The sequence below is a fragment of the Ahaetulla prasina genome, chromosome 14 (genome assembly GCF_028640845.1).
Source record: "Ahaetulla prasina isolate Xishuangbanna chromosome 14, ASM2864084v1, whole genome shotgun sequence".
NCBI lineage: Eukaryota > Metazoa > Chordata > Lepidosauria > Squamata > Colubridae > Ahaetulla > Ahaetulla prasina.
In genome coordinates, this window is record NC_080552.1 from 1,659,155 (window position 1) to 1,675,104 (window position 15,950).

Genomic DNA, 15,950 nt, shown 5'->3' on the forward strand with positions numbered 1-15,950 from the left:
GGGAGACGCGGCCGTCCCGCGCAAGTGTCCCCGAAAGGACCGAGGCCCCGTCCGCCCCCTCGCAAGGGCTCCGCTCCCAACTGCACGGATGATGCGCCAACGAGTCCGGCCGCCGCAGCTCCCTTTTCCTCCCAGCCGGTCCCTGGCGGAAGGGTCCAGAACGGGGCTCGGCCGACGCTCCGCACTCTGCACGCGCCCAGAGGCGCTCTGCCGCGGCCCGCTCCCCGCCCCCGCCCCCGCCTGCCCGGGCGGCGGGAGGGGCGGGGGCCTGGCGCAGGAGGCGGGAGAGGTCGCGCAGCCCGCCGGAGCCGGGGAGCTGCGGGCCGGCCTGGCCGCTGGCCGCCTGCGGGCGCTGGGGGCGCCGTTGCGGAGCGCGGGGCGGGGGCGGCCGGGGCGGCGCGGAGACGCCCCCGCGCCGAGCGCCGCCCCGCTGGCTGCCTGGCTGTTGCTCGCCCGGCCGGGCCGTCGGAAGCGGAGCGGAGCCAGGAGCGGCGGCCGGCCATGGAGCAGGGCGCGCCCCGCCGCCAGCCGCGCCTCTGCCAGATGCTACGCGGCGAGCAGGGCTACGGCTTCCACCTGCACGGCGAGAAGGGCAAGAGCGGCCAGTTCATCCGCAAGGTCGAGTCCGGCTCGCCGGCCGAGGCGGCGGGGCTGCGCGCCGGGGACCGCCTGCTCGAAGTCAACGGCGTCAACGTGGAGAAGGAGACGCACCACCAGGTGGGTCCGCCGGCAGGGCAGACGAGCCTCCCGGGGCGGCGCAGTCTACCTGGAAGAGCCGGGCCCGCCGGAGGGGGCAGCCGGAGCCCTTAAAAGCGCGGCGGCTGAGGAGAGGGGGGGCTCCGAGCGCTCTCAGCCCTGAATCACCCGGGCTCCCCCACCCGGTGCCCAAACGCCCCCAGACCCGCAGATGGCCCCAAATCAGCCGCTCTTCGGGGCACTTTGGCCTCTGACGGAAGGGAGTTCGGGAGCACTCGGAGCGGGGAAAGATGCCCAGATGCCCAGGCAAGCCTGGGGACCTGCCTCTTGGGGGGCTCAGGAGCCGAACTCCCAGAACCGGAGCCACATGGACCTCCCACCCTATAAAGGCCATCTCCCCTTTGCACATCTGGGCTGTTTCCACCTTTAAATCAGGGCAGAGGGGCTACTTCTGGGAGGGGCCTCGAGATGCCTGCCAGGTTAAGCCTCAGGTGGCAGCTGGTTTTGGAGTGGTCCCCGCCTAACTGGCACCTTCCCAGGATTCTCATCGGGAGCCAGACTGGCTGGGAATTCTGGAAAATCGGTCCCAACATCCCCAGAGGTGCTAGGGTGCCAGTGGCTGTTGCAGTAATGGAGATCAGGAAACTTGGCGGGTGCATATACAGCTGTGGTTTAAGGGGGATTTACATCAAAACTACCCATGCGCAGCGAAGGAAGAAACATGTCAGCCTGCTGGATGGTTCCCCCCTTTTCTTCTACTCCCTCTGGTGCAAGGGGTGGGGGCAGGGGGGGATTTTGGTTGCTAGAGACCCCGCAGCAGCTTTGGGGGGAGAAACAGCTTGTTCACTGCTTACTTTCAATATTTCAAGCCTGGAAAAGTGAGGGAGGACTTGAAGCAGGAAAGTTTACTATGTAAACGGAGCCCTCCCCTCTCCTGCTGTGTAAACAAAACAAGCCTTGTGCCTGGAGGACGCACTCAAGTGAGCCATCCAAAGGCCTGAGAAAATGGAGAGGATTTGCAGGCTGGGGAGTGGGAGGGGGCAGAATAAAGAGAAAGGTCCCAGATAAAGCGGACTGGGGAGGGAGACCATACTCAGCCTGGAGCTCTTTGGAAAGTTTGCCCAGTTGCTCTCTGTCACCTAAACTGACTGACACTGACAGGGTTGGTTTAAGATTAAAATGAGGCTACACCTCCATGGAGGCTTCCTTGCCACCCCCTAGAGAGGGCAAAACCTCCTTTGCTTGATGGGCATGTTAGATCTGCCAAGCTTATGTGTCTTCCCTTGTGACAATGTTGGGGGAGGGTTTCAAAGGGCCGGCTGGGGTCTCATTTGGGGCTCTGCAAACAGAAGCGTTCACCAGCGAAGGACTGGCTCTGTTGTGTTCAGAGAGAAAACAAGTGGGGGGGGACTCAGATTCCTGTTGCTTGGCCTCAAAAGCAGAGAATAAATAAGCTATCCCATAATAATATAATAATATCCCAAACTAAGACATCCTATAGCAGCTCTTTGGTGGTAATTGAGATGTTTTAATCAGGAGAGAAATTATCAGACCGGAGGGCCACACGCAGGCAGCCCTCCATCAAGTGTCCTGAATGAGGAGCAGGGCTGTGCAACTTAAACTTTTATGATTTTATGATCATGATTTAGTCAGGTCCTGCCTTTCCTCCTGCTTTTCTAGCATAACCCCAACCTTTTTTCCCTGCCAGCACCAGCCTTGCAAGGCAGGCTGGGCTGGTGGGCCTGGCCCTTTCCCCTCCTTCTTTGGGGCAGAATCACAGGGAACTGAGCGCTGCAGGGAGACAAGGCAACCAAGAAGGTGCTTTTACAATGAAAGGGGTGATGTTAATGAAGGAGCCTGGGCTGGAAGCTGGCCAGACGACTGGGAAATGGGGCAGGTGGAAGGAAAGGAAGGAGAGAGGGAGGGAGGGAGGGAGGGAGGAAGGAAGGAAGGAAAAGACAGCAGTGGCTGCCGGCAGGCCTTGTCTGTGTGGAATGGGGAGGAGGATTTGTGTGTTTGATTGATATTCTGCTTTTTGGAGGCTGGAGGCTGCAGAGAGTCAGCTTGCCTTGCTTTGCCTAAATCCATAGTGCAACTCTTGCCAGCAAGGGGAGACTAGCTGTGTTTCAGAGGGGATTCAGAGACCAGGTGATAACTCCCCAGGAGAGCCGTGGTCTCTCTGGATGTGGCAGGCCTGTGGCTCGCTTGTCACTGTCTCACTTACCTTGCTCTGTTTTCCTTGGCTCCAGGCTTCCTTCCCGCCTTTTGGCAGCACCTCCAGCATCCTTGCAAACGCCTTTCTGCAACCTCTGCTTAACCGAAACTTGTTTGCTGAGTGGCTGATGTTGGAGATCAGCCTAATGGGGAGAACTGAGCACATTGAAATCTGCCTTGGAAATTTTCCAAGCCTTTTATTTGGGCAGGGAAGGTCAAGTGGGGTGGATTGTTTCACGTTCCCATCTGTTTCTCCCTCCCATTGAATGTACCTAAGAGGGCAGCGCCGGACCTGCGGTCATGCCCACCAGCCAAACAGGAGAGGAATAAAGACTTCCTGGTTGTCCCTCAGAAAAGGAGGCCTCAGGGTGCCTGCTAAAGTGGTTACTGGTGGTAGAAAGTAGCCAGCTGTTTGGGGCAGAAAGAGCTGCCTTCTTCTGACAGCCACACAGGTGGATGGACTTGTCTACCTTGGGGTGAACAACAGCCACATTTGGGTGACCAGGTGGGGAAGCATCCTCCCTTTCTTCTTCCTAGCTGTATAAGCAGGTGGCTAAACCATGTTCTTATGGGCTAGTGCTGAGGACTGATTTGCAGGATGGAATACCACAATATGTGCCTGCGTGTCATCAACTGTACGCTGATGACACACAGCTGTAATTTTCCACCCCAGGCCACCACAACGAAGCTGTCGAAGTGCTGTCATGAGCTGCTCGTGGCTCCCATATAACACCAATCCTGTGCAAGCTGCACTGGCTGCCTGTGGTCTTCCGGGTGCACTTCAAGGTGTTGGTTACCACCTTTAAAGCGCTCCATGGCTTAGGACCGGGTTACTTACAGGACCGCCTACTGCCACTGCTTGCCTCCCACCGACCCGTGCGTTCTCACAGAGAGGGACTCTTAGGGTGCCGTCAGCCAAGCAATGTCGACTGGCGGCCCCCAGGGGAAGGGCCTTCTCTGTGGGGGCTCCCACCCTCTGGAATGAACTTCCCCCTAGACTCCGACAACTTCCTGACCTTCAGACCTTTCGCCGCGAGCTGAAGATGTATCTATTTTTCCGCGCAGGGCTGGCTTAGAATTTTTAGATGTTATTATGGGTTTTTTATTTTTAATTGGTTTTTTAGGGTTTTAAATGTATTTTAAATTTGGGCCAAATTTTGAATAAGTTTTTTAGTTATTGTTTTATTTGTATTGTATTTATTGACTGTCGTTTTTATTTGGCTGTTAACCGCCCTGAGTCCTTCGGGAGAAGGAAGGTATACAAATTATTATTATTATTATTATTTTCAGCTCATTCTGTTCTCACTGGGCCACTGCTGCTTTGAAGGCAGCCCGGATGAAGCTAAAATGCCTTTGGGAAGTTTGTCAGTCAGTGTATTGTGGGAACTGGATTCCATTTGGCTTTGTTAATCTGGGTTTGGGACTATGAAAACACAACCAATGGATCCTGCAGCAGAATTCTCACACTGGGGAGAATTAAAAGGTGCATTCCAAGACATAGGTGTGTGAAGGGGGGGAGATAAATCATTTGACTGGGGTGGCATAAGGCTCCTGCCTTGAGCAGGGGGTAGGACTAGAAGACCTCCAAGGTCCCTGCCTCCCATTCTCTGCGATGATGTCATTATGCAAATGCTGTTGTGACTTACATTCTTGGATCCGATGTAGGGGGATTCAAGGACTGAATGGCTGCATTTGCAGGATAATACTGCTGGGTGTATTGGCTGTTAGTGCTGCTTCTGGAAGTTTGAGACCTTGAATGGGACCCATTTGTTGATTTTTCTCCAAAGGGGCCTTCCCAACTCTCCTTCATGGTGCAGCCCAGGGTTTTTCAACCTCAGCAACTTTAACATTTGTGGACTTTAACAAGCATGCTGGCTTGGGAATTCTGGGAGTTGCAGTCTACACAGCTCAAAATTGTAAAGGCTGAGAAACATGGTGTAACTGAGAGGTTCAGAGCTCACCCAGGGGTGGGGGTGGGTGGGACTGGAGGGTATTCATGAATGACCGTGGAATTAAACTGGAAAATCTCTCAATTTATTTGTGGCCATTATTTGAATCTGGTAGTGTTTTTCTGAATCCCAGTCCGGTTCACACAACTCTTTAAGTCACCATATAGTTTATTTGATTTTTCCTGAATGTGTTAATTTCTGAGTTGTTCTACTGATATCTCTGTATTAGAAAGGTAAGAGGTATCTCTATTTTGTATAATTGCATTGTAAAGTCTGGCAACTATAATTTGCACACCCTGATTTCCTGCTTAATGTGCCAGTTGTGGCTGAGTAAATCTTGGTATGGCACAACATGTCAGTTCAGCTATATGGATGTTCTTGTACTCAACTTGTGTCACATTGGCCCATAGATGCATTAGGACTACAAGTTCCAGAATTCCCACCAACATCTGTTGGTGGAAATGGAAAGAACAGAAGAAGTGACTTCTTGGGCTAGCATCGCTCCTTGAATCATAGAATCAAAGAGCCATGATCTCCTCCTTTGATACTGCTAAATGAATATTTCCTCATAGCACTAATCAGTCAGCTTTTAGCGGAAATGTTTTGCATGTTTCTGCCTGGGCATGTGTGTTTATGTCTGAATTTACAGTGACATTTTGGACTCCAAACCACAAGGCTCTTTCCTTGTCTTCAGGGCAATTCCAGGCATGCTTCTTAATAAGTGCAACCAACTGTGGTTGGAGGATCTGCCCCTGAATCATTTCTTCACCTCCTGATTTCAAAATGTACAGATTCTAATCCATAATTGTGGATCTGAGTCAGTGCATCACCTACTGGTAATAAGACGGAGCTTTTACAGAGAATTGGTTTGCTTTCTAAGTGGGCATTTTGAAGCAGAGGCTCCATTTCTTGATGTTCTGCAGGAAATCAGTGAGGATGGTCACCAAGGAACTTTTTCAGGTTCTTCCCAGCCAGCTTGTTTAATTTTAGAATTTCTCCATCAAAGTTGAAAGTTGAGTGGGATCTTTTTTCCAAATGTCAGCAGGAGGAGAGATTTAGTGTTGCCACTAAAGCCCCCTTGTGCCAGGTGTGGGACTGAAGGAAGGGGAAGCTGCAGAGCCCTAGAGAGAGCATCATGCAGTGAAAGGCAGGGCGTGCGTCCACATAACCACCTGACATTAAAGGAGGGGGCAGAAATCTTTGCTCCACTCATGGAATTTCATCGAAATGTTTTTCTCCCTTGGAAGTCAAGAAAAACGACAGGAAACAAAAAGGAGGACAGAGATGACAGGATAACAAACTGGATGAAAACAAAAGAAAGCCACCATTTTCTGGATTAAAAGCTTCTCCAAAGACCCACGTGAAGAGCCATATCTTCTGGCCTCAGGCCTCTTCCAAACACCCGCAGGGAGGGGATTGTTCAGGTCTACCTGTCCCAGAGGGCGGGCACTGCTCCAGAGGAGGGGTCTCAATAGACAGCATTACCTTATTGAAGGAACCTGGAGCACACTGACCCTGCAGGATTCCTAGGGACAGATGCTGTGTGGGGTGCCGCTGGCAAAACAGCAGCATTACATGAGCATATCAGAGCATGCCCATCACTGCTCTCTGGGCCAGTTGAAGCTTCTGAGTGGTCTTCAAGGGCAGCTCCTCATAGAGCATATTGCAGCAGTCAAGTTGTGAGATCACCACAACATGAGTGACTGTCTGGAAGAAGACCTGGCAGCCTGATCTAGAAATCACCATCTGGTACACCAGATGAAGCTGTGCAAAGCCCTTCCTGGCAGTTGCTCGTTCTCTTTAATCAAAGCAAATGGTTTTCTCCATGTAATATTAATGACAATTCAAAGCTGTCTATAGGTACAACAGCTATAAAAATGCTCTGTTGGTTCTGGCCATAATGAGTCCTGAAACACCCTGATTCAGAGGCGGATTCTGCCTGTGACTGGGTGTTTGTTCTCCATGTTTATTAAAATGTTTTATGCTCAACTCGCTGCTTGCAGTGCTGAACAGTTTACCTAACACCTGCTTAAAAAACAGTTTCACCTCTGCCTAAGAGAGTCTCTAAGAGGCAGAAGGAAGGGCTGGGCCTCTCCTCTCCTCTCCTGTCAGGTAGGGCTTGCTTGCAATATGTTGTGGTGGGGGGAGACTTTCCAGACTCCCTTTGCAGCTTGTTGTGGGAACGTGTTGCAATGGTTTGAACCAGTCCTAAGTATGTTAAAGGCATCTGCAAATGCAACTGAAAGGCATCAGATGGTTTTCAGATGTTGAGCTATGGATGGCAGCACTGGCAGATCGCAAGGGTTCATTGTGGGGGCTGCTTCTCACTGGCCTCTGGCTTGGTCAGGCAGAGCAGCCTATTTGAGGGTCCAAATTCCTCATCCATGGGGCCGGGTCCAGGGCTTTATCTTCAAGGCAGAAATGGAAATGTTGGGAGAATGGTTCACACGGTGCCCGACCATTGGTCTGTATCCTCCCCAGATGCTGAGTTAGAATACCAAGCCATGCTGTGGATGGCGGGAGTTGTCCCTGAATGTTTTCCCTGCAGTAGATAGAATGAAGGGGGTTGCCCTGTGCCTACAGGGCTAGCTGTTTTTTCTGGGAACTGAACTGGAGAAGCTTCTTGAACAAGAAGCAAAATGTCTCAAGGAAACAAAGTCCTTTTGTGGGGTGGTATATTAAGGCCTGAACCCCAGGAAAAGACCCAGCTGCTTGATGGAGTCCTCCCTTTGTACCCTGGAGAACCTTTTGGCAGTTGGAAGATCTTCCTGGCCCTGGTCAAGGGATAACTAAAAACCGCAGATGTAGAGCAACATGTGAATCCAAGAACTGCAATTAATTTAACCAACTTCAAGCGTCTCCCTTCCTCTTCGGCACCCGGGGCCAGGCTGACCTCCCCGAGAAGCTCCCTTTCGCCACTTTCCCAGCCAAAGGAACAAACCACCACAGTTGCTGCCCTGCCTTTTGAATATCAGCTGAAAGGGACTGTATTTCTGCTCTCCTATAAATGCTGTTCAGGAGATTTTTTTTTCCTATTTAGCAAAATCTTGTTCTTTTTGAGGGTCTTTCTGATGCTTTCTTCTTCTCCCCTCACCCATCTGTCCTTCCCCAGGTTGTGCAGCGCATCAAAGCAATTGAAACCGAGACCCAGTTGCTGGTGGTGGACAAAGAGACTGATGAGCATTTCCGGAGTCTCCGCCTGACCTGCTCCGAGGAGGCGGGGCGGCCGGTCATGATGGCAAACCCTGAAGTGCCACCAGCCAAAGGGCCCAATTCCAGCAACGGAGACTCCTGGAAGGCTCCAGCCGAGCTGAGCAGCAGGAGCCTGAAAAGGCACAAGCACAGTTTAGGTTCGGAGAGTGGGAAGAAGGTAAGGCTGGCTGGCTGTTCCCGGCGATGGAGGGGAAGTGCAGTGGTAAAGGTTTCCTCTGTCACTGTCTGCAGAGGTTAGCAGGAGTGGAGGCGAGGCCCCAGGGGCCCTGAAGTGCCAGCTCTGGAGCCCCTCAGAAGAGGCCTGTCTTCTCCATCTTGGATGCTACCAGGTGCATCTGCGGAGGGACCCCAAAGGCTGGGCAGGGCCCTCCTTGGCCTGATCTAGCCTTGGGATGGTCCAAGGTTCTTTATACCATTCCTTGCAAGTCACCTTGTCTTTCCCCCAGATCAATATTTGGGCTGCAACCCCTTTCCGAGCATTGAATCTGCATGTTGCTGGGCTGGCCTTTCCTTGTTAGGCGATATGACATTGGAGGAACCCGGCAGTGGTGAAAGATCTAAATACCAGTTTTTGTTCCTGGCAGTTCCTCTCTTCTCCAAATCTGTCAAATTCAGTTTTTCTAAGTTAGTCAATTTTGTGAATGTATCAGGTTTGCTTTGTTGAATTTGAGAAATCTTTTTTTTTAAAGTTTCCATTCTAAATGACATGTGAGCCGATTTCTCCAAACATAACAAATGTTGCTGGCAGTTTTGCCTAATATTATCTGGGGTTTTTCTTCAAACAGTTCTGGACCTTTGTTTCATAATTAGGAGTGAGTTTCCTCTGACTGCATTTTTTACAATGTGCAAACTCTGTCACTGGGTTTAGAAAAGCAGGCATTTTGAATAGGAGCTCAGCTGATGCAGAGTCAGTTTGTTTTGCCTTCCGGGGTGAATTCAAACCGTTCCCATCCCTTGCCTCAATTTCTCCCCCTTGTGCAGAGAACGAGAGCTGGAGGATAGGTGGGGATGCCAAAGGGGTGAAGGAGTTCCGTGTGGGCAATTGCCATGGAGAACAGGTGGAATGGAAGGCTTTGAGCCCAGTAAGGAGTCCGTTCCGCGTGAGAGTTTGGGATGGCAGAGGGCAAGATAATGCCAGTGGCAGCAGGGAGGAGAAGCTGTTACGCAGCGGAAGTCAATGCATGCCCACATTACAACAGAAGCACAGCCAGACCCAGTGTTGTGACCAAGGCCCAAGTAGTGTTTACTAAACACAATTTAGTCCTCAACAAACTAATTTTATTAAAAGAGCTGAGAATTAATTCATTCTCAGCTCAGTCCAAAACAAAATTCTTAATAACCAGTCCATCGGCCTTATCACCAACCTTTGATGACTTTGGCAACCTGCCAAAGGCTTTTGTGGGCAAATCCTCCACAAAGTTCAAGAGACGCTGACAAGAAGCACGGAAATTTTTTACGAAGAACCCAACAACTATGGCTCCTCGTTGCTGCTCTTTTAAGCTTTATGGGAGTGGCTAATCATCTTCTGGCCTTACTCCCGAGTTGTCCTTTTTTCTTCAGCTGCTCTTGCCTTCTGGCAGCTCTTCGCATGCGTGCATTAGGAATAGTGCTCCTCCTGTTCCTCTGCCTCTCTGCTGTCCACCTCTGGAGGCTCCAGAGGCTGCGCATCGTTCCCAGATGGCCCCGGCCCCATCTCTGCTTCCGATACAGAGCCCTCGTCTGGGCCTTCTCCTGACTCCAGGACTGACCCATTGTCCTCCCCAGCCTCCTCATTATCTGACTCTGATGCCAGATCCCGGGCTGCTGGCATACCACAACACTCAGAGTGGCTAATTATTGACGTTAAGTGGTGACAATATTTATTCATTTAGTAGCATTAGTCTACAAATGTTTGGAATGCTAATTTTGCATTGTTTGGTCTTGATTGCTGAAATGATGTGGTCAGTTTCATTTCCATTTGGACGAACCTGGTGGATAGTTTCCTGAAGATTTTTTTTTTGATGTAAAAAATGCTGAAAAATGACAAATTAACAGAGAGGCTCAGCCGTAACTCCATATTTTATGCAAATGTTTGAGGCAGCTTGTCTGTCTCCCTGTGAACACAGCATGGATTTGTAAATGCCTTTTATGTAAATCCTGTAGCATAGGGATTCCCGAACCAGGAACCTTGATTAAAACGGGTCCTGAGAATGTCAGCATGTCCCATTGACTCCTCTGCAGATTCGTTTCCGCTCTTGGTTGGCTTTTCCCTTAGAAAAACAAAGTGGAATAGCAGAGAACGGTCACTGTCGGGTCAGCTTTAGGAAACATAAATGACATCTGGGAATGCAGCACTGGGTGTGGGGGGGAGACCCAGTAGGATTTTGAGTTCCAGAAGGAGGTTACACTTTTTTCTGGAGGATGGGGAGGAGGACCTCAAATCTTGATCTCATAACTCCAAACAAGCTGGAGAAAAGAAGGTCCCGGAACAGCTGTTGGAGTGGAAGAGGAAATATGCAGCTCTGAACTGACAGCTGTTGCAAAATGATGCCCTTGATACAGTTGTGTGTGCCTTACAGTCAATCTTGTTAATGCCTCTACAGTTGTGTGGCAAAGAACTTATTTCTGCCACCTGTATAAAGTGGTGCAAGAGTGTATTAGCATGTCGGTTTGTCACATCCTTCTATGTTTGCTAGTAATGGGGAGGAGAGGGCAAATAAACAGATGGAAGGAAGGCATGCTGTCATTTCAGAGCTCAGTAGGAACTGCCCACCTGCTTCCCAGTTTGTCTTTGACGCACCGTCCACCCTGCTTGCTCGAGAGGGTCGAGTGGTCATGCTGGCAAAGCCTCCAGTAAAGGCTGGTCTGACATTTATGGCAGACGGTAGAACCTCCGTTAAGCAGACGGCGTATCAGCTGATGGCCCTTACTTTGCACAGGCCGCCCCATACTTTTCCTAATTGTTCTTAGATGCAACTTTCAGGCAACATAAGTTCTGATGCACTGCAGAGCTAAATGTTGCTGTCCAAGCACTTTTACTTGTTAGGGAACTTGTGCATTTTAAAAAAGCAGATACAATCAAGTAATCATCTTCATGAAATAGACTAGAAAAGATTCTGAAATTAACTGAATCAGACATTGCATTTTGGTTATCAGATCTGGGCTGCAAAAATGTGTATAAGCAGCAGATGCCAAAGATAGAGAAGATACAAACTCTCTGCTACCAGCTGGTGGTTGGCTGAATTTTTGCTGCCTGCCTCAGATTGTCTGCTAAAATGCAAGAGTAGGACAGAATTACCCTGATAATCTGGGTCCCCCAAGAGATTGGTGGCACTAAAGGATTTGAAATCCAGCTTTATCACATGCCCAGGAATGAAGGAACAATGGTTAAAGCTGATGCATGAATGGAGACCGGGCACTGAGTGAATCAGCCTCGCCTCGCTGGGACCTTTGACCGCCTGGCACCTTGCGATCCTCTTCTCAGGCCAGTAGAAACAGCACTGCATTGTTTGCCCTGTGTCAGCTGAGGAACACAATGGCTGGCATACAAAAGGGGCACTTGGGTGTCACCCTTGCCTGGTTTGCGGGAGGCTGCAAAGAACGTCCTCTTTTAAAAATGAAAACCATATTTGAACAATGAGCTTTGCCTTCCCCAAAGACTTTGCAGTGTTGCTGGGTCCAGCCTGAGGGTCGTAGCGCACGCAAGACCCAGGCTTTGTGACCAAAGTCTCTGATGCTTTCACCAGGCCTCCTTTAAGAATTGCAAAACTTTCTCCAGTCCTGGAGAAGTTCTGTTTGCACATTGCAAACAGGGGGTTAAACTGCAAATGATTACCTCTTCAGTTGACTTACAGATTTGCTTCTGGGGAAGACTGGTTTATGCAATCAGACGTTTGGGAGATGGAATTGTGGTTTTCCCATTCTAGACAATGTTTATGAGCATCTCTGGTTTGTTTTTTCCCCTTTCTCTCTGTGCCCAGGGATTCAGCCTGGGCACAATGGGAGAAAGAAGAGAGAGATGGCATCCCACTGCTGCCTGCAGGAATGTTCTTTGGAACCCCCAGAGTAGCCTGCAGACTGGGCATTTTCTCGTGGTCTTCTCTCCAAGGATCATTAGGTTTGACTCCCTATGGTTTTTCAAGCATACTGGAAAATAAAAAAAATACTCACACTAGATCTTGGTTCGGTCATAAGGTCAGGCAGGATGCAAGCTGCTGGAATTGGGAAGGGGCTCATGCTTCTCTGGGGAAAGGGGAGATGCCCTCTGCCTCCATCAAGAACCCCTCTCTCAATCCAGCCATCTTTGAGAACTTCCGTCTTTCTCCAACCTTCTGTTTATAGCAAAGGTCACAACTGCAGAAGTCTTGGAAGAAGCAGATCATCCAAATTGGATTCAGTCTGGTCTCAGAATGGAAATGGCATTGGTTGCCTTGATGGATGACCTTTGTTGGAGGAAGTCCTCCTCCTCGTCCTCCCAGATCCTCTTAGAAACTATTGACTCATCCCTTGATCCCTGTACAGGTGGACCACTGCTGGGCATTCTACTTAGAGCTGCATTTGAAAATAATTTGGAAGCTTCATTAGGACAGAATGTAGCAGGCCGTCAGCTAGCTGGGGAAAGCTGCTGTTGTAGAATTGCATCTGTAGGTTTCTTGGCTCAATTCAGGGTGCTGGTTATCCCCTCTAAAGCCTTGCACAGAATGGTGCCTTGCTAACTGTTGTCTAGGTGGTTCTGCTAAAGGTCCCACCTCCTCAAGAAGTAAGAGGAATGTGACCAGGAGGCAAAGCTTCTGTATGGCAGCCCCAACAGTATGGAATATTTAAATGGATCCCTGATGATAATGGATGAGCTTTGAATTACAGTAGGCTGTCCTTTTGCTGTGGATGGGAAGGGTGACCTTTTGGGGGTTTGTTTTATCACAAAATTATGGTTTGACATGCAAAGCGGTTGAGAATCCGAATAAATAAATGGAGTGAAATGGCCCAGTCACCTGATGCTTCATATAGCCTTCCAGGCTATATTGTAGTTTGTTTTAATCATAGTTTATAGAAGCAGCCATGGTAGTCTAGTCTATATAATGTGGTTAGCATTTGCAAACCACAGTTTATGCATCAGGTTAAACTGTGTATTATTTTGACCATGGCCTGTAGAACAAGCTACAATATAGTGTCCTGCTGTACACATCACATTTGTCCTAACCCTTGTTTTAAAACTACATTAACTTAAATTCATCCTCCATGGTGAAATATAACATGACTGTTTTTATGTGAGTTTAATGTCTAATGTGAATTGCAACTGTGGTTGTGGTCTAGGATGCTGTGTGAACCAGAACGGTACAGCTGGCTCAACAAACCAGAGTTTGCAAAGGTCAGGCCGTGGGTTGTGCACACCCTCCACGCTCTCTGTGTTACTTCAAAGCATCCTTCTCTGCCCCTTCCCCTGTTTTCTCCGGTCTGGCCTGGGAACTTGGGTCGCCTGCTTGTCTTTGAATTGGGGTGTTGGCAGGAAACCCCTCCTGAGAAGGAAGGGATCCACCCCAGAGCAGAGATTTCCTCTGCAGCGGTATTTTTAGTGAAACACAAAGCAGGAGGAAGGAGATTAAATCAGGATGGGCTGGTCCGGGCCTGTTTTTGTTCCCGGGGACCCGAGTGCGAAGTGCCGTGGTTTTCTGGACCAATGAAGCGACAGATTCCCAGCAGGGCAGACGGGCGGGAAGGGGCCTTGCCAGGCATTTTGCTCCAGACTCCAAATGTGGAGGAGTCGAGGCTTTGGAGGCAAATCCCCCATTTTTCAGTTATGTTGCTGGCCCTCATGTTTTCTGCGAGATGTAGAGATGATACCAAGGAGTGACGGAAGGTTATTGGCAGCATGAAAGAATATTTTTCTAGCCCAAATCCAGAAGTTCTATTAAAGAGGGGTTTTGTTGTGGGGGCATGATTTTGAGCATGATTTGCCACCTGAGCAACTCCCAGAATTCTCAGCAATGTTTGTGGGGCAGGAGAAGTCTGGGAGGCAAAGTCCCTCCATTTTATTTTTTATTTATTTATTTTTTTATTTATTTTTCAAATTTATATACCGCCCTATCTCCCTAAGGACTCAGGGCGGTTCACAGGCAGTTAAAATACATATAAATACAGATTAAAAAACAATTAAAAAACTTATTCTATTGCCCCAAATTTAAAATAGTATAAATAATAAAAACCCCTTAAAACCCATAACTTTAAAATCTAATCCAGTCCCGCGCAGATAAATAAGTGTGTTTTAAGCTCGCGACGAAAGGTTCGGAGGTCCGGAAGTTGGCGAAGTCCTGGAGGGAGTTCGTTCCAGAGGGTGGGAGCCCCCACAGAGAAGGCCCTTCCCCTGGGTGTCGCCAGACGGCACTGCCTAGCTGACGGCACCCTGAGGAGTCCCTCTCTGTGAGAGCGCACGGGTCGGTTGGAGGTTGCCTGGATCAGATAGCACTGAAATAGAGGCAACAGTAGGGCAGGCAAGATGAAGGGTGTGACCTGTGCCCACCCATGCTTTGTTTAACTATGATTTATTAAAGAAATCATAACTGAGTTTGCAGAATTCAATATGCCATAATGTCTGTGACAATGTCTGCATAATCTATTATATCATAGCTTAATGTAGCTGTTGTGTGTCTGAAAAGACATTTTAGCCTCTTTGTCCCCAGAATTGCTAACACAATGACAGCATCCTTTAGATTGCCCAACCTGGAATAATTTAAAATCTGTCAGTTTATATCTGACAGAATAGTCTTACCTTGCCCATAATTGAAAAGTACCACAGGAATTGCAGTGCTTAAGTGGAGGAGGTGGCAGGAAGTTCCAAAGGACTGTAGTAGCTCCTCATATGGAATTGTGATGGAGTTGTTATGGCCCCCCCCCACTCTTTCAGCAACCATGCAACTTCTCCGCTCGCAGCTTATATAATGTGTGTTGCCAAAACATCTGGAAAGAGTTTTGTTTTTCCCATCTAGCTACTTTTATTCTGGGTCTTAAGAGGGGGACTTTCCTCTCTCTTTCAGGGACTCCTATGAATATGAAATGCCTGCAGAGAAAATGGGCTCTTCCCTTCCAGGGTGTTGACTTTTCCCCCTGGCTGGAGTCCAGCAGATCAGCCCCCCCCCCCCATATCATTTACTTTTGGCTTCCGTGGAGAGCGTTTGAACCACTCTCAGCTCTGAATTTCACTCCATTAGCTGCTTGGTGGAGCTCAATCTCCCTTTCGACAGGGGTCCTTTGGAGCTGGAATTGTGTACCGCTCAGCATTGTGTTTGTGTGGAGCAGCCCATAAGCCCCATACAATGAGCATAGATAGGTAAAGGGATCCATTTCTGCTCAAGGAGCTCCAGAGATGGAAAGTCCTCAGAAAAGATCAGGCTAGTTTTCTTCTGTGCTTGGTGAGTTTTAAAAGCTCCCAAGTGAATAGCAAATTCCAAGGCAGTTTGAAGACTGTTCCGGGTCCTGTTTCTGATTCTCTCTGGCTTTTTTTCAGGAGAGGAGAGCCCCCTTATTTTATTTTATTTATTTATTTATTTATTTATTAAATTTTTATACCGCCCTTCTCCCTTATAAAGGAACCCAGGGCTTTTATTCTTGTTGGATTACAAAATCACTTTTCAAAATTAGGAAGGACTATGAGCTTGATAGTAGCTGTCTCTTGGCCCCATTGTATCCAGGGCAGCTCATTGCTTAGCTCTGGCTTCGAAAAGCTAATGAGAGCAGGAACTGAAGTCAGGCAGTTGATTCTCCATGTGTTTTTCTTCCCTAAAAGAACCTCTGAGACCAGTTAACCAGGACAGGCGGTGCATGGATCTTCTCTGGCTTGAGTTTTGTACTGTACTTTCAAACATTGAAGATTCAAAAGGGTTTGCAAACTTTTAAGCACCGCCA

General features: G+C 49.1%; 1 protein-coding gene across 3 annotated transcripts in view; it reads left to right on the forward strand.

Moving 5' to 3' along the window:
• The first annotated feature begins 298 nt into the window (after positions 1–298).
• Positions 299–15,950, forward strand: part of NHERF2 (NHERF family PDZ scaffold protein 2) — a 113,173-nt gene continuing 97,521 nt past the window's right edge. For all 3 annotated transcript variants that reach the window (XM_058157415.1, XM_058157416.1, XM_058157417.1), the window contains exons 1-2: positions 299–717; positions 7,972–8,229. In XM_058157415.1, coding sequence (XP_058013398.1) covers positions 502–717; positions 7,972–8,229 — 474 coding nt within the window. In that variant the 5' untranslated portion in view covers positions 299–501. The remainder of the gene's footprint in view (positions 718–7,971; positions 8,230–15,950) is intronic.